Source organism: Zea mays, chromosome 9, assembly GCF_902167145.1.
Source record: "Zea mays cultivar B73 chromosome 9, Zm-B73-REFERENCE-NAM-5.0, whole genome shotgun sequence".
NCBI classification, from domain to species: Eukaryota; Viridiplantae; Streptophyta; class Magnoliopsida; order Poales; family Poaceae; genus Zea; species Zea mays.
In genome coordinates this window covers 31,463,305-31,481,417 of record NC_050104.1, presented here as the reverse complement: position 1 = coordinate 31,481,417, position 18,113 = coordinate 31,463,305, and the positions used below count along the sequence as shown (strand labels likewise).

Sequence of the window (18,113 nt, the reverse complement as noted above, 5' to 3'; positions counted from 1 at the left end):
TAGCAAGAGCTCCAAATTTTAAATCATGACGGAGGAGGTTGAGGGGCTCTCTTTATTTGGCGGAGATGGCCTCACATTCTCTCTCTTAGTCCTGCTTCCATCCCTCCACCCCTAGAAAATATTGAGAGTCGTGAACTCCCACCATTTTATGGTCTCCAACTAGTTCGTTGCTTTCTATCGATGATGTCACAACATCTCTTGGATCTAATCCGCACTTTCCTAAGCCTATGTCATGGCAATCCTAGCAGCCTCAGCCTTGGTCATGGCCTTTTGGGTGGTCTCTTTGAAACTCCTCCTTCAAAGAGTATCAACCGTAGCCACCTCTCAGGCTTCTTTGATGGCCTCTTCTAGCTAGGCTCGAGTTAGTAATATGAGGTCTTGTTCGTCCTGGATCCTATGCCATTCTGTATGATAAGTCTAAGGTAGAACACATTAAATTTATGACGGGCAACATTACAAGGATGGTAAAGCATGCAAAGACACTGCCTAGCCTACAGAACACTCGGGGTTCTCTTACCAAGATATGGCACCAATAACAATGTATTAAATGCGAAGATACACACGCCAACTCCCTGTTATGTGCAAATTATGTATGAGGTTGTCACACATACGATAAAACTAGAGTATATTGTGGCAAGAGGGCATGAACCCAGGCCTATGGGAAGACAAGGAGGATCCACCTCGCCAATAACATGACGATACGAAAAGGGTACCAAAGGCATTGACGTATAAGAACAAAATGGTATGATTACTTGGAAGCACGCCTCAGCAAGATACACCACATAGATCGACGGATGTGATATAACAAGCCAAGCCCGCAAAAATGGTATACATGTAACACTATCACCTCCTTGAACTAAAAAAAAGGAGACGGTAGAGCAGCACTCAAGATAGATCCACACAACCAACCACAATACAAGAAAATCATCCAAGGCTGTAGAGAAGGTGGTTAGGAGGATCTCTTCTCTCCTAGGCTTGTAAACCCGTACACTGCTTTTACGCAGTCCGAACCTCTCTAGAGTTATCTATTGAGTTAGTGTGTCATGCCTTGGTAGACAAACTCTACGGCACTGCTCTCCTGATCAATCAATCACCGGAACCTTAGGTACCCTGGTGTCACATTTGATGTACTAGAATTTATATGAATACCTTTCCTATCCTTAGGATTGTATTCAAGACACATATAATACATATACGAGTACATAGGAAGCAATGCCGGGGCAACTGTAAGTGTAATGCAGCGAAGTCCGTCGGGGTATCTGATCTGATACAGACACAGACCTTACCATAGATACACTAGTGTAATTGATGTCTTGATGACCATTAGTTTACAGTTCCAACACCACAACTGCGAGCCAACCGAGAATCATTAGTTTACATGTTCAGCTATATATACAGACAAAATAAACAATGCAGACGACACAACTCACAGTCTGAATCGGTGGTGATCCACTGCGCCGTCCTGCAGCAGCAGGCTTCCTCCTCCTCCTCGTCTCCTTCCATGTTCTTCAACATACTCTGCTGGCTTATGGACGACAGCCTTGACATGCAATAGTCTTTCCTCAGTGGCGTCAGCAGCGTCTGCTCCGAGGACTTTGCCGGTGCCGACATCAACGACAGCGGCGAATACGCAACCGACGATGCCGAGGAGCAGCTGCCCACGTCCCACTTGAAGCTCAGCTTGCCCGAGCTGCAGCTTATCGCCTCTTCCTGCTGCTTCTGTTGCCGCCCTCCCTTTGTGGCCGCAGCGCTATCCCTTGCGTGGAAGCTCAGAACCTTCTGCAAGAACACATTTGATTTCAACATTTATGTATTTGCCACATCAAAAAACTTGGAATCTTGATTTAGTTAGATCCTAAACAAATTACTATTAGCATATGAAAGTAAAATCAAAGGATCACACACACATATATACCTTCCATTTCTTTCCACTGACAGTGACGCTGTGAGGCTTGGCCTGGGCAGCCCGCTTCAGAAGCTCCTTAACCCGAGCAACTGCCTTCTTGCCGTCAATCCTATGCGCCATCATCTTCTTCATTGCACTGTCAACAATGCCATGCTCGGTGAAGATCGGCAGCACTTTGCAGCCAATCACAACAGTGCCGGTAGGCTCAGCAATGTGCCCCATCCTCAGCTCAGGGCAGAGGCTTGTTGCTGCAACCCCAGGCCTTCATTGTATCCCCTGCATATGGGCAGTCTTTATAAGGATCTGTTACAGGCGCAAGGAGGTCGTTTGGTTAGGAAATCAACGGTTGAGATCAAACTAACCAACGCTCGGGATCATATCAGGCATGGAGATCCCAAGAGATGAATCAGTGTCATCTATCATATGATTGTAGCAACATGGTGTCAGTAAGCTAAGCTGGAATTTGCCTTAGTTAAACATCACATGTGGAGATAGAATAATATCACAATGGATGTTCTGCTTGTAACAAGTATAAGAATCTTGATTAGGTGTGTGCAGTTGCGGTCAAAGTCCAACACTACTACTACAAAGCCAGCAGCGTTTTAGATCTCCTCAACCAACTTGCCTATTTGTTTAAGTAAAAGGATTAGAGAGGAGCTGTGTCATCACACTAGCTAGATGCAGTGTTGATTATTGATGCAAAGGCACATGAGATGAGAAAGATTAGGCAAGCAAATGATATGGGCATGAATGATTGTCCTTTGCGCTGCTTAGGTTGGCCATGTGATGCATGCAAACGAAGGGTGTCCCTGGGCTACGGCATGTTACTGTGCACTGACATACATACTATAGGAGAAAGCTTCTTTTTTTATTGTTATACTTCTGTACCTCTTGTCTCACTAGCTACTCTATCTCGAGGCTACAACTGTATGCAATATAGCATTTGCTATTTACCATGCATAATGCGTAGATAGCTCAACTGTCATTGAACTCAAATCTCTAATCTCACTGAATGGTACCCAGACATGACTGACGTGATCCAGAACGATCAGAATCTGTGAACAGCTTTTTCTCGACATCTAGTTATGGTACCAACGTGTTGTGTATTTGGCATACCACAATGTAGGGATGTGCGTGAAGCGGTGGACCCAGCTTGGCTATTAAAATACTACCTCCGTTCTCGAATATTTGTCGTCCGCTAGTTCATTTTTTAAACTAAACCACGACAAATAAAAAAAGAATGGAGGGATTATTATTTATTGCCCCTACCCTTGTCATTTTCAAATCAAAATAGCGACAGTGTGTGTTCGCAGTTTGTTCCAGAATAACAAGACCATGAAACTAGCTACCAACAAAGTTATACGATCCATGTGCTGCATAACCATCTAGTCTACTTGGTTTGTCATCTGGTTTTCCATTTCGAATCTGAATTCCTTTTTATGTGATCTAGTGACATGGAAATCAGAACCACAAAACAAGTGCAACAAAGTGACCTCTGATTGCAAAACAAATTCAGCATTTTGACATATGCAATGGCATCATCCAAATTTGTTTGGTTCCCTCAAGTACAAAGTAACATCAACAGCTACGGTAACAGGTTCATGGTTGGTTAAATGCTATATTCCCATGACACAAAAAAAATTCAGAGCTGATATTCACATAAGAATGGAATAAATGGCCAAAGGAGAGAGAGAGGGAGATAACAACGGGATACCATGTTATCTCAACCTTATCTGAATCTATAAATCAATTAGAAAATGGGAATTCGGATTACTTTTTCCAGAAAAAAAACAGGTATTCTGATAATAACAAAACGGTGTGAGCCCCTAAGGAAACCAAGCTAGATTAAGTCTTGTAAGGAACCTTGAAACTTTCACGAAACAATTAAAAAAAATTCTAAAATTCAGTAACAATTTGCTGAGAGCAAACTTACTTCAACATGAAGCCACCAAAAGTACCAACCATAGAGCAGAACCATCAGGCAACTTTATGGTTTCCTTTCTCTTAAACTTATTGAAATGTTCTGCAAGGCCAAATGAAATTTGCAAGCATGAAACCTGAAACAATGATAACCACCAAGCTGAATCACATACAAAGTTTGGGCTGACTTTCATTATTATACATCCAATTTATATGTTTACAGAAAATTCTTAACGCATCTGCCTACAGATATATCTCAAATACCAACACTATCCAGAAACATTTAGTGTCTAAGAGTACAATATAACAAAACCACAACCTCGCAAATCTACTACGGTCAGCTTCATGCTTCTTCAGCTTGCCGCATGAGTTCCAGAATGCTAGAAGCTTTTCTCTTTGCACGTTCTGTGCCAGAATCTGACAGTTCCTTGAGTGCATCCTCCGCTCCAGCAGCTTTTGCAGCCCTCGTTTGGTCAATATCAGTGCAACAAAGTGACCATAGAATGGCTGCAGCATTCTCTCTGTTGCGAGGAGACCCAGTTTTAATGACCTCGACAAGTGGTGGGATGGGATCCGATTGCGAAATTACAGCCTTGGCTTCAGGGTTACCCGCAAGAATAGCCAAAAGAGTGAGTGCCTCATCGATCATTCCGCCAGTAGGATCCACCAAGAAGTTCATCAGATGGATGACGATTCCAGCTTTCACTGCTCGAATCTTATTTCCCTGGTATATGCACAGATTAAAAATTGCCGTTGCAGCATCTTTCTTGCCTCTTGGGCTCCCATCGCACAGGAGATTAATGAGTGGAGGTATTGCACCAGCGCCACCAATTGTAACCTTGTTTTCATCTACAACTGACAAGCTAAACAGTGTGGCTGCTGCATTCTCTCTAGCCTCCATGCTCCCAGTTTTGAGCACTTCCACAATCTTAGGGATAGCATGAGAGCTTACAATGCTTGCCTTGTTGTTCTCATGGATGGAGAGGTTAAGGAGCGCTGTGACAGCATGTTCCTGCGTTCTTGGATCTGTAGAGGAAAGCAGATTGACTAGCAAGGGGATAGCTCCTGCATCAGCAATGCATATCCGGTTGTTGACATTTCTCTTTGCAAGCAAACGGATCTCACCAGCAGCTGCACGTTGCTCATCTTGGCTCCCACTCCTCAGCCTGTTCATTAGGGATACTAAACCAGCATGGTCATAGTCAGAGCTTTTTGCTGCTTTCTTATCTCGCGAGTTTGCCTTGTTCTTAGGAAGCTCAATGCCGTTGGCCTCACACCACTGAGCTATTAAGCTTTTTAGGACAAAGTTTGGTGTCAGTGATGTATGGGAGAGGAGCTGCTGCGTCTTAGGGCATGTCTTGTGTCCAGAATCAAGCCATTTCTGGATGCCAGATCGCTCGTATGTCTGCGAGGGCAAGACAAGAGAGGCCACATTGAAATCAATGTACCTGAGGAATAGAGTAGCAGTGATAACTACGCGCTATGGAATGCGTACCTGCCCGCTGGAAACGATGACAGGGTCTTGCATGAGCTCGAGGGATATCGGGCATCTGAATTCATCAGGGATGATAGGAGATGTATGCTTTATGGAGGTAGACTGGGCGTTGGGCGTCTCTGTGGTGGGGGCTTCAGTGACGACGCAGTCTTTAAGCTTCTTGAGCAAGGAGGACATCTCGTCGACGCAGGCATCAGGTTCGCCGCCGCTGGAGATGACCATCTCATGCAGGGCGAGGGATTCTTTCTTGATATCGGCCATGCTGTGCAGTTGCAGCTTATCAGAGATCCTCGTGAGGACCCGAGGGTCAAAGGCCTTGTCAGCAAGAGCAAAGCATATGTCCTTTGACAGCTGTGCATCTGGTGGAGCAGCTGTGGTTGCAGCCCTTTTGAACTGAGAATGCACAAGATCGACCTGGACAGGCAGGCAGGTGGTGATGGGTGGTAAGTTCAACTGATGGATGAGGATTATTGAGGGGGAGGAGGAGCTTGAGTTGGTACCTGCTCCAGCACTTCTTCAGGCAAGTCGAAGGTCTTGTACGGCAAGGCATCCAAGGCCAAGTGAATGTGGCTGTTGACAGTTGCAAAGCGTTGGAGCACGGCATCCCCTTGCATGGCCTGGTTGGTTGGTTCATGATGGTGTTCATTCATGGGTTGGATGGAATTGGATTGAGGAGCAAGCAAGGCGACAGCGCGCACCTGGTAGATCTTGCTGCCGTCGTGAACTGCGCGGAGGAGGTCGCGCGCGGCCCCCAGCGCGTCTGCGAGACGCAAGGCGTCGTCCAGGTCCCTGTCTTGGAGGTGCTGGAGTAGGGGCGCGAGGAGGCGGATGCGGCGCGCGAGGTCCCCGCAGAGGCGGCGCATGGGCCCGCGCGGCTCCGGGAGCGCGGCTATCTCCGCAGCCACACGCGCCAGCATGGCCGATGCCTCCGCCGCCGTGGTTTTAACTTAGGTGTTGGCGGTGGATTAACCGCGGGAATTGAGTCGATATGTGGATTAACCGCGGGAATTGAGTCGAGATCTGATCCGATGCGATGCAATTGACCTTCGCTGCCGCTGGTCCCTCTGCCTTTGTTAACCCAAACCCAGCCGAAGGAGAAGAGAGGAGGTAGAGGAGGAAGACGATGCACGGATGGAGACGACAAGCAAGCAAGACTGCAAGAGGTGAGGGACGGACACCAAATCAAATCAAACCATCTCTCTGAGTCTGACCAAACCAACAGGATCCCGGCTAGACGTGGTCAACCGTGTTTTTGTTTTGCCTCATCTCGCTAATTAATCTGGTATCAGTAATACATTCTGTCATGTAGCTGTAACTGAAAGGCAATGATGTTTGTTTCAGCTTTTTTCAGCTTCTGCCAACTAGAAGATATTATAGACGGTTAAATGTCTAACTTTTGAGCCTATTTTTATAAAAATAACTTTAGTCAAAATCATACAAAATCAACGTGAACATAGAATCGGCCGAGTCGTTACAATAGTAGAAATTGTCATTTTCTACATCCTAAACCATATGGACTCTGTCAGAGAGTAAACTCCAGCTAGGTGGCCGAATACACTCGCCTAATCCAAAGAACAGGAGGCTATTGTGGGGATATATATCTCTCGGGTTCTCACGAACACTAAAACGTATCATGGACCGTCTAATAGGTCTCCCAATGGTTCGTTGTAACACCCAAAAATCAAATGTTTGTGATTTAAATAATTCTCTAAAAAAATTGTGAGATAAAATGCCTTCTAATAATGAATTCCTTTCTTTATGAGGTATATTTTCCTAAATCAAATAAATAGTAATATTAAAAGTTAGGTAGTTCAAAACTTAGATTCAGTTTAAGCTAGAAGCCATAACTAGAAGAAACATTGTCCATCTATTCATTAGTTCCCTTGTAAACTATATAACACTCTTTAAAAGTATTTTTTTTATAAAACGATCCTTAATAAAGATTATATATTACTTTCCGTAAACAAGTGAAATAATGGATATTCGTTTTTGAGCTGGATTGAAATTTGAACATACACTCAAAAGTAATATTTTCATAAAATTAAATAATGTGTTTTCATGTCGAAGACACGGGTTCGATTCCCGTAAGGGATATTACTTCATCCTGGCCTTCAAATCGTTGGTGCTGATTATCATATAATCTTGCACTATATATTTAAAGCATTTACCTAAATGGATAAGATTAATTAATAAATATATAATATCATGCTGGATTTTGATTGTGCTTTTTATTTTGAAGTTTAAATTTGAACCCAAAATCAAATTTGAATTTAAAAATTGCAAAACAACTAGAAAAAGAAATAAAACAAAAAAGGGAGAAGGAATTCACCTACCTGGATTGAAACCCTAGCACGTCGGCCCACTTAAACTCGCACCCAGCCAACCCTACCTCCCCCTTACCCTCCCTCATAAGCGTCAGCGCACTTTGCACAGTTGTGGCGCTAACCCGTGGGCCACCATTGTTAGTCATCTTTCTCCCTGAAATCCTCTATCGTGCGCTGACCACAACCACCGTGCCCGAGAGGGATACGATTCGTTGTTGCAACAAACTGTAACACCCTGAATTTGGGGTATAAAATTTCTTTCTAATTATCTACCAAATTCAGGTGTTACTCTTGTCTCTCTCTATCTCTTTTTCTTTTGGCTAGAGTTAAGTTAATTAGGAGATGGATTAATTATTTATTTTGTCAAAACAATGTGAGTCATGAAATATTGCATCATGCTGAGCTTAAAATATTCTTTGAATTGTTGCACATGTTTGAATTAGTTTGAATTTGAATATTGGTTCGAATTTGAATTGAAAACCCTAGAGAAAATAAAAAGAAAAACATTTAGAAAATCCCTAGAAAAAGAGAAGGCCATTTCGGCCCAAGTCAGCCCAGCCGACCCAGCCCGCGCCCGCGCACCAGCCCGGCGCACTCTCGTGCGCGCTCACTCTTCCCCTCTCCCTCTCGCTGCCCAATGGGGCCGACCTGTCGACGCTGAACCGTCCGCGCTCGTGGCCACTCTCGCTCGCTGCTCGGTGGGACCTCCCTCTCAGCATTTGGCCACCCGTTTGCCACTCACCCTCGCTGGCCCACGGACCCCACCTGTCAGCCACTCCCCTCTTCCCTAACCTCCCGCCCGCGCTCTCCGTCATGGACGCGCCCACGACCGCGTGTTTTCCGGCCACGACCTCCTCGCCCGAGCCCTTTTCTGCAGCCCACGCCCACTCACTCAGTCCCCTCGCTCAGTTGCGCCCTCAGCCGAGCACCCTCGCCCCCTCTCTCGCTCTGCGCGCGCGCCCGTGGAACTCCGCCGAAGGATCACCGCCATTCTGTGGCCATCATCGTGCATCCGTTGCCTCGGTGTGCTTTGCCCCTTCGCCGGCAACGTGGGACACCTCCTGGTTGGCCCCCAGCCTCTCTAATTCGCTCGGTCTACGCTCAATGGCGTTTTCCCCGTGCAACCGAAGCCCGCCGTCGTCGACCCAAGCCATCCCTACGTCCCTGTCGTTGTCCCATTGCTCCAGAGTTTCCTCTTGAGGTGAGCAACCTCCCTGTGCCCCTATTTCTCCTTTTGTCTCCCTGGTTTTTGCATGATTGCTCGTCGGAGCAAATCCATGCCGCTGTTGGGCCGCTCCACCGCGTTCAGCGCCCTCTGGTGCCCCGCGCCGGTGTTGTGTCCACGGTTGAGTCCGCCATGTCGCCCTGAGTGCGCTCGAGTCCTTCCCCAACCCCCTAGAGCCTTGCCGTGGATGTGCCCTCGCCTCCGGTGAGACCTCGCCATGGGGACGAACGGCGCCGCCACACTCAAGACCGGTCGCCCTGACCTTGTTGGCCGTTGGATCCTGGACGTCCATCCGAGATCTAGCGATCTAGGTTTAATTAGGACCGATTTAATATCAGCCGCCCATTGTAGATCTGGCCGCTTAGATCTCCCCCTCACCTGCGCCCTTGCCGCTGGGCCCGGTCCATCAGTCCTACCTCAGGTCACTGATGCCCCGAGCCCACCTGTCAGCGCTCGCCGCGCGCCCGCGCTCGTCTGCGAGATCTAATTTGGGCCGTTGATCGGAGATCGAACGGTCAGTATAGCCCCGTACCCCTTCGCGTGGTAAAGTTGCTAAAGAAACCCTCAGTTTTCCGAGAGTCAACCTGCCGTCCTTGGGTTTTGCGCGCAAGCCCCTGGATTCTTATAAACAAACCCCCGACCTTTTAAATAATCATAGATTTGGACCTAATTTTGTATTTCAAACTTCAAAAGTTGTTTATTTCATATCTTTTTCATATGAACTCCAAATTTAGTGATTCAAATTGCAAAATGTTCATAGGAATATTCTCTGTTCAAATAAATTATGTTCATCCTCTATATGTGCATTCTAATTTTATTCCTAGGCTATGGGGTAATTTATGTGATAATTTAATTGTTTAATAAGGTAAATAAAAGGAAAACCCTAGTGGTAAATGGATATTTAATCTTGTGAGATTAATAATATGTAGTATATGAATTTATCCCTGGTTTAACTTATATGTCTCATTAAAATGAGTAGAATCAGATTATGTAATCATGGATATAGACAACACTCAGAGAATAACAAACTACTAAATGTGATTAGTTAACCCTATACCCTAAACTCCCTTTTGAGTTTATACTTTTCCTTTTGAGATGTGTTCCATTGTTTGCACATGATTGGTGTGCTGTTCATTTGTCATTTTCCAAATGTATTGAATGTATGATCGCTTTATTTAGACGACGAGCAACTCGTGGTTCCTAAGCGTGTTATCGAAGATCTTCCTGAGCAACAACCTGGTGAAGGCAAGTGTCCTCTGACCTAATATGTCCTACATACTTTATAATTCATTGTCACGCATTATATTATTGAAACCTAAGGATCGACTAGTCTGTATTTACCTTATCCTTGTTTACCTTTTGGGTTATCATGGTTAGCTTTATGTTATTGCTTTACTTTAATCAATGACCATGATGTGAATACTTATGATATGATGATGTTATCCCGATGATGATCCTGTGATACTTTAGGGGACTAGGGTTGTTTTCTGAGTACCTCTCCGTAAGGACCTGTTCATGGAGTGCCACCCGGGATAACAGTGCAACCATGAGGGTGCAATGAGACACCCTTAGCTGATTAATTAGAGGAACCAGAGGTGTAGTTGGCTTCATCGTAGGGCCGTCAATGGGGTCCGGGCACAGTACTTGCTCTGCCGAGGCTGGTTGCAGAGGTTCTTTGATTTGATTTTGTTAGTCACCCTTCCTTTGGGGAGAGGTACTATGTTTATCAAACTGGAGAAACCTAACGGGTGGCTATGACCTCTGGGAAATCTTTATAAAGGCTACGTAGTGAGACCCTGCTAGGTCACCTTGGTATTGATCAATTGAGAGTCATGATCTTCGGGCAGAACAGGAATCACGATTTGTGGATAAAATGTCCGACCTCTGCAAAGTGTTAGAAACTGGTATATCAGTCGTGCTCACGGTTAAGAGCGGCCTTGGGATCCTCTTTGATTAGAAGAACTTTGGGTACTTTTATGATGATTAATGATGATGGTTACAATTATGATCTCTGGTATTTCCTCTTGGACGGAGCACATTTGGGTAATAACTGGGTTTATTACTAAAATTTAGCTCTACTATTAGTAATAAATACTTGACCAACTAAAAGCAACTGCTTAACCTTAACTCCACATACAGCTAGTCCACTTTAGCCAAACGGGACATTTGCTGAGTACGTTGATGTGTACTCACCCTTGCTTTAAAAACCACCCCACCCTAGGTTGTCCCCACTGTATTCAGTGCTCAGGAGGGGATGCTGACAACATGGAGGACTTTGAGGAGTTTCAGGACTACGACGAGTTCTAGTTATCTTAGTGGCAAACTCCAAGTCAGCTACCTATGAAGGCCTTATCTACTACGTTTCGTATTCCGCACTTTGATAATGTTAAATGACTATGTTTTAGACTCTGTGGATGTCTTGGACATCTTGATGTAATAAAGTACCTTTCCGATATTTACTTTGAGCAATGTGTGATGATGTCCAATTATATAATCACTGTGTACGTGAGTTTCTGATCCTGGCACGTACATGGTTCGCATTCGGTTTGCCTTCTAAAACCGAGTGTGACACAAACCCTCGTGCGAGTTCTCTTGGACCTCAAGTATAAAGGCACCCAAGCTATAACCCCAGGCCATCGATGCTCACCACCGAGAACTAGAGTGCAATCCGTCGAGAGCAAGAGAGAATACGGGTCGTCGTCACCTCACGCCTATAGCATTGTACGACTCCAGAGTTCGGATGGATGGCTTGGGAGCTTCGCCATCGATTGAGGAAGCCGCACATTGCATTATCGGGCTAGAACTCGGCCGATACCAGTCAGAATTCCTCATCTGAGCAGTGATGCCGCCGAGGTGTCGCATGTTACCGTGGTCGGGAACATGTGCTCCACAATTTCTGGTAAGAAGTTCCCCTTCTCGTACACCTTACCATTCTCTCCATTCTCTCCGTGTAGCATAGGTTGGAGTTGGGAAGAACCACAGTGTGACCGAATAGTCGTTCTCCGGCCATGGCGCCGTCGTGGGGCCTATCCGCCGCCATGCGATTGGTTGGTGTCGATAGTTGTTTTGGGGGCACATTGTGTGCCATTGGATCAATCACCATCGGCCACGATTAGAAGTTCATAACGTTTCGGGTGGATTCGATCTGGGCCGCTGGTCCACATACGGGTGGATGAGAATAGATCGTAGTTTTTCCTTAAATCGTGGTCGTCCATCTCCGATAAACGCACCAGATTAGATCTCACTCGTACCCCTTCGGCCTTGTGATCTCAACCCTTGATTTCTGATCGGACAACTGATCTTCATCGATACCCCTTTGGCCTGAACATTTTCTAAAGACCCCTCGGCCTTATTATAACAAACCCGCTGTCCCCCGTAGTTATAGGGAACTAACAGTTTAGACTTCAGATTTCACAACTAGGTTCCCAGAAGTTTCAAAACAACCCCTAAGGAATATTTTAAAGCATAATATTTACATAAAATTATAAATAAACTTAGATAATACATATCTGGTGCATTTTAACTCCGTTTTGGTCCATTTCAGTTGCGTTAGCTTCGTAATAAAATCTACTACGCATTGACAAATCTTATTTTGTCATATCCTATAATTTCATAGTTAGATATTTATTTACCATATATTATAGTAGATTAATCCTTATCAAAGTAATCTGACTATAACTATGAGTTGACTAGCAGATGATCTCTAACCAAGTAATAACCTAAATTAAATTTGAGTCAGTTATATTCTTCTCATATGATCAACATAGAATATAGTTGTAACACCCTGAATTTAGGGATATAAAATTTCTTCTCTAAATGTCTACCAAATTCAGGTGTTACATCTTGTCTCTCTCTCTCTAGACTTCCTCTCCCTTCCTTTTGATTAGGATTAAGTCAATTAGGTGAGGGATTAATTATTTATTTTATCAAAACCTATGTGAGTCATGAAATATTGCATCATGCTGAGCCTACATTATTCTTTTGTTTGATGCACATGTTTGAATTAGTTTGAATTTGAATTTGGTTTGATATGATTTGAAATCCATAGAGAAAAATAAAAAGAAAAGGCATTAGAAATTTTAGGGAAATAGAAAAACCGAATTCAGCCCATTAGGCCCAATCTAGCCCAGCCAAGCCGCGCGCGTGCCCACGTCGCCTGACAGGTGGGTCCCACCTATCAGCGACGACCGCGCACGCGCTCTCTACCTCTCCCCCTCCCGCTGCCCGGTGGGACCGGCCTGTCGGCGCCAATCCTTTCGCGCACGCGCTCGTTCCCTCTCTCTGCCCGATGGGCCCGTTCTATCAGCGTTGACCGTCCGTTCGGACATTTGCCCTCGCTGGCTCGCGGACCCCACCTATCAGCCACCTCCCCTTCACTAACCTCCCGCCTGCGCTCTCCGCCGTGGACATGCCCACGACGCGCATTTCTCGGCCACTCCCCCACGCACCCGACCCCTTTTCTAGAGCCTGCACCCACTCGCTCACTACCCTCGCTCAGTTGTGCCCTCAACAGACACCATCGCTTCTCTCTCTTGCACCACACACACCTGTGGAGCTCTGTCGTGGTCCGTCGTCCGTTCCGTGGCCGCCGTCGAGCTTCAGTCACATTTGTTGCCTTAGTGAGCTTCGCCTCCTCGCCAGCAACACGAGAAACCCTCTGGTTTGCCCCTAGCCTCTCTGTTTTGCTTGGTCCGCGCTCACCGGCCTTTTCACCGTGCAGTCGGAGCTCCGCCGCCATCGATCCAAGGCTTCCCTGCGTCCTCGCCGTTGCTCAAGCGCTCAAGAGTCCCCTCTCGAGGTGAGCAACTCCTGCACAACCTTAATTTCTCGTGTACTGCCCTGTTGTCCGCACAATCGCTCGCTGGAGTGAACTGCGCCGCCGTTGGGCTGCTCCACCGCGGACCACGCCCTCTGTTGCCTCTACGCCGATGTCGTGCCCATGGCTAAGTCCGCCGTGTCACCCCGGGCTCGCCTGAGCCCTTCCCCAGCACCCAAGGCCCTCGCTGTGGTCGTGCCCTCGTCTTCAGCAAAACTTCGTCGCAGAGTCGGGCGACGTTGCAGCGAGCAGGCTAGCAACCCAGCCAAGCCCACCATCAGATCTTAGGCGTCCATCTGGGATATGACGGCCTGACTTCTGTTAAACCTAACCCGATCTCAACCATCTGATTCAGATATGGCCGCTCGGATCCGTGCCCTCGCTCGCGCTCTGTAGCTAGGCCCGCTCGGTCAGTCCGTCTCACCCTCAGGTCGTTGAAACCCCTGGCCCGCCTGTTAGCCACGCTCGTCCGTTCGCGCTCGTGCTCAGATCTAATCACGGTCGTTCGTTCGTGATCGTGCGGTCGAGATCAACCGATACCCATTCGCACGGTAGATTTGCTAAACAGCCCCTCGGGTTTCTAAGAATCAACCCACAGTCCCTAGTTTTTGCGCACATGCCCTTGTAATTTTGGCAGAAAGAACCCTAGCCTTTTAGTTAATCACATAATTAGACCTAGTTTTCTATTTTGAATTCCAAAATTTGTTTATTTCATATCTTTTGCATATGAACTCCAAACTGAGTGATTCAAATTGCAAAATGTTCATAAGATTATTCTCTATTTGTTTAAATTATAATCATTCACTGTCAAGACATATTAATTTTATGCCTAGACTATAGATTTGTATTAGTGATGGTTTGTTTATTAAAAAGGAAACCCTAATGGTAATTAGATGTTTAACTTTGTGAGGTTAATAATATGTAATGTATGAATCTATCCCTGGTATAATTTTTGCGTCTCATTATGATAAATGGAATTAAGTTATGTGATCTATTGAGGTAAGTAATACTTAAAGAATCACAAACCCCTAGGTGTATTAGTCCACCCTAGAACCTAAGCCTACCTCTCGGGAATCTTTGTAAAAGCTATATAGTGAGACCCTGCTAGGTCACATTGGTAGTGATCAATGGGGAGTCATGATCCCCGGGCAGAACATGAATTACGACTCGTGGGTAAAGTGTGCAACCTCTGCAGAGTGTTAGAAACTGGTATATCAGTCGTGCTCACGGTTAAGAGCAGCCTTGGGATCCTCTTTGATTAGAAGAACTTTGGTTACTTTTATGATGATGGTTACTCTAGATGAATATAATTGTGGTTTCTGGTATTCCCTCTTGGAGGGAGTACTTTTGGGTAATAACTAGGTTTATTATTAAAATTTGTCTTTACTACTAGTAATAAATACCTGACCAACTAAAAGCAACAGATTTAACCTTAACTCCGCATACAGCCAGTCTACTTTAGCCAAATGGGACATTTCTGAGTACATTGATGTGTACTCACCCTTGCTTTAAAAACCACCCCACCCCAGGTTGTCCCCACTGTATTCAGTGCTCAGGAGGAGATGCAGACAACATGGAGGACTTTGAGGAGTTCTAGGACTACGACGAGTTCTAGTTGTGTTAGTGGCAAACCCATAGTCAGCTGCCTGTGAAGGCTGTATCTGCTACGTTTCATATTCCACACTTTGATAACATTAATGACTATGTTATTTTAATGACTCTATGGATGTCTTGGATATCTTGATGTAATAAAGAACCTTTTCTGCTATTTATTTTGAGCAATGTATGATGATGTTCAATTATGTATTCACTGTGTACGTGAGTTTCTGATCCTGGCACATACATGGTTCGCATTCGGTTTGCCTTCCAAAACCAGGTGTGACATAAGTGGTATCAAAGCCTCGCTGACTGTAGGAACACTAACCTAGACTAGAATGGTCGCCCTAAGGACTATAGACCCCTACCCTTACCTTTACCTTTGGTGACACTTCAAAAGTTGGTCATCTTGACCAATTCTATGTTATACTTTTATCTATATACTCATCTTACAAAATTTTTGGTCTCACTTTGCTTTCTATTTACTTGTTGGTCATATAGTTCTATTCTCACTCTTGTGCTTACGATGTCTTTTGTAAACAGAAAGCAAAGTGAGACCAAAAAATTTGTAAGATGAGTATATAGATAAAAGTATAACATAGAATTGGTCAAGATGACCAACTTTTGAAGTGACACCAAAGGTCAAGGTAAGGGTAGGGGTCTATAGTCCTTAGGGCGACCATTCTAGTCTAGGTTAGCGATCCTACAGTTAGCGAGGCTTTGATACCACTTATGTCACACCTGGTTTTGGAAGGCAACCCGAATGCGAACCATGTACGTGCCAGGATCAGAAACTCACGTACATAGCGATTACATAATTGGACATCATCACACATTGCTCAATGTAAATAGCGAAAATGTACTTTATTACATCAAGATGTCCAAGCCATCCACAGAGTCTATAACATAGTCATAACATTATCAAAGTGCGAAATACGAAACATAGTAGATAAGGCCTTCACAGACAGCTGACTGGGGGTTTGCCACTAACATAACTAAAACTCATCATAGCCCTAGAACTCCTAAAAGTCCTCCATGTTGCCTGCATCTCCTCCTGAGCACTGAATACAGTGGGAACAACCTGGGGTGGGTGTTTTTTAAAGCAAGGGTGAGTACACATCAACGTACTCACCAAATGTCCCGTTTGGCTAAAGTGAACTAGCTGTATGTGGAGTTGAGGTTAAGCAGTTGCTTTTAGTTGGTCAAGTATTTATTACTAATAGTAGAGCCAAATTTTAGTAATAAACCCAGTTATTACCCAAATGTACTCCCTCCAAGAGGAAATACCAGAGATCATAATTATAACCATCATAATTAAACATCATCATGAAAGTTCTTCTAATCAAAGAGGATCCCAAGGCCGCTCTTACCCGTGAGCACGACTAATATACTAGTTTCTAACACTCTGCAGAGGTTGCACACTTTACCCACAAGTCGTGATTCCCATTCTGCCCGGAGATCATGACTCTCCATTGATCACTACCAAGGTGACCTAGCAGGGTCTCAGTATGTAGCCTTTACAAAGATTCCCTAGAGGTCATAGTCGCTTGTTAGGTTTCTCCAGTTTGATAAACGCAGTACTTCTCCCCACAGGAAGGGTGACTAACAAAACCAAATCAAAGAACCTCGGCAGAGCAAGTACTGTGCCGGACCCCATTGACGGCCCTACAGCGAAGCCAACTACACCTCAAGTTCCTCTAATTAATCAGCTAAGGGCATCCCATTCCACCCTCCTGGTTGCACTGTTATCCCTGGTGGTCACTCGACGAACAGGTCCTTACGGAGAGGTACTTAGGAAACAGCCTGAGTCCCCTAAAGTATCACAAGATCATCATCAGGATAACATCATCGTATCATAAATATTCACATCATGTTCGTTGATTAAGTTAAAGCAATAGCATAAAGCTAACCATGATAACCCAAAAGGTAAACAAGGATAAGGTAAATACAGACTAGTCAATCCTTAGGTTTCAATAAAGTAATGCAGGATGGTGAATTATAAAGTATGTAAGACATCATAGGTCATAGGGCACTTGCCTTCACCAAGTTGTTGCTTAGAAAGATCTTCGGCAACACACTCAGGAACCATGGGCTGCTTGTTGTCTAAATAAAGCGATCATGCATTCAATACATTTGGATAAAGACAAAGAACATACACCAAATAAATGTAATCAAGTGAACACAAATTGGACAAAGCAGTATAAACACAAAAAGGTAAACCTAGGTGCTAGGGTGAACTGACACACTTAGAGGTTTGCGATTCCTTAAATGTTATCCATCTCCATGAATTACATAATTTTAGTTCCACTAATTTTAGTGAGACACAAAACTATACCAGGGATAAATTCATACATGGCATATTATTAATCTTACAAAATTAAACACCTAAGTATCATTAGGGCTTTCCTCTTTATTTTCTTATCTCCTAAACAAATTATAACATACACTAACCTATAGCTTAAGCATAAAAATAAAGTGTATAGATAGTGAATGATCATAATTTATTTGGACAGAGAATAATCCTATGAACATTTTGCAATTTGAATCACTCAATTTGGAGTTCATATGAAAAAAGATATGAAATAAACAAGTTTTGAAGTTTAAAAATACAAAATTAAGTCCAAATCTGTGATTAATTAAAAGACCAGGGGTCTGTTTACAAAAATACAGGGGCCTACGTGCGAAACTAAAGGACTGTAGGTTCATTACTAAGAAGTCGGGGGTCTATTTAACAAAAATACACGCGAAGGGGTATCGGGCCATCTCGACTGCACGATCACGAACGAACGACCGAGATCAGATCCCGCGAACGAGCGCGCACGGATGCACTG

General features: G+C 44.7%; 1 protein-coding gene across 5 annotated transcripts; it reads right to left on the bottom strand.

Annotated features, from left to right (window-relative positions):
* Positions 1-727: 727 nt before the first annotated feature.
* On the bottom strand, positions 728-6,649 carry LOC100279362 (uncharacterized). Of its 5 annotated transcripts, none has more exons than XM_020543615.3 (7): positions 6,020-6,649; positions 5,822-5,938; positions 5,322-5,735; positions 3,840-5,231; positions 1,916-2,209; positions 1,431-1,779; positions 728-1,348 (listed from the first exon to the last, which is right to left on the bottom strand). In XM_020543615.3, exons 1-4 carry the CDS (start codon positions 6,236-6,238, stop codon positions 4,170-4,172), a joined length of 1,812 nt encoding a protein of 603 aa, XP_020399204.1. In that variant the 5' UTR covers positions 6,239-6,649; the 3' UTR covers positions 728-1,348; positions 1,431-1,779; positions 1,916-2,209; positions 3,840-4,169.
* Positions 6,650-18,113: the final 11,464 nt, after the last annotated feature.

Coding starts and splice junctions, on each gene's coding strand:
- LOC100279362 (XM_020543615.3), bottom strand. CDS start 6,238: ATGCTGGCGCGTGTGGCTGCGGAGATAGCCGCGCTCCCGGAGCCGCGC. Junction 5,736..5,821: donor CTGAAGAAGTGCTGGAGCAG/GTACCAACTCAA, acceptor CTGCCTGTCCAG/GTCGATCTTGTGCATTCTCA. Junction 5,232..5,321: donor TCATCGTTTCCAGCGGGCAG/GTACGCATTCCA, acceptor TTGCCCTCGCAG/ACATACGAGCGATCTGGCAT.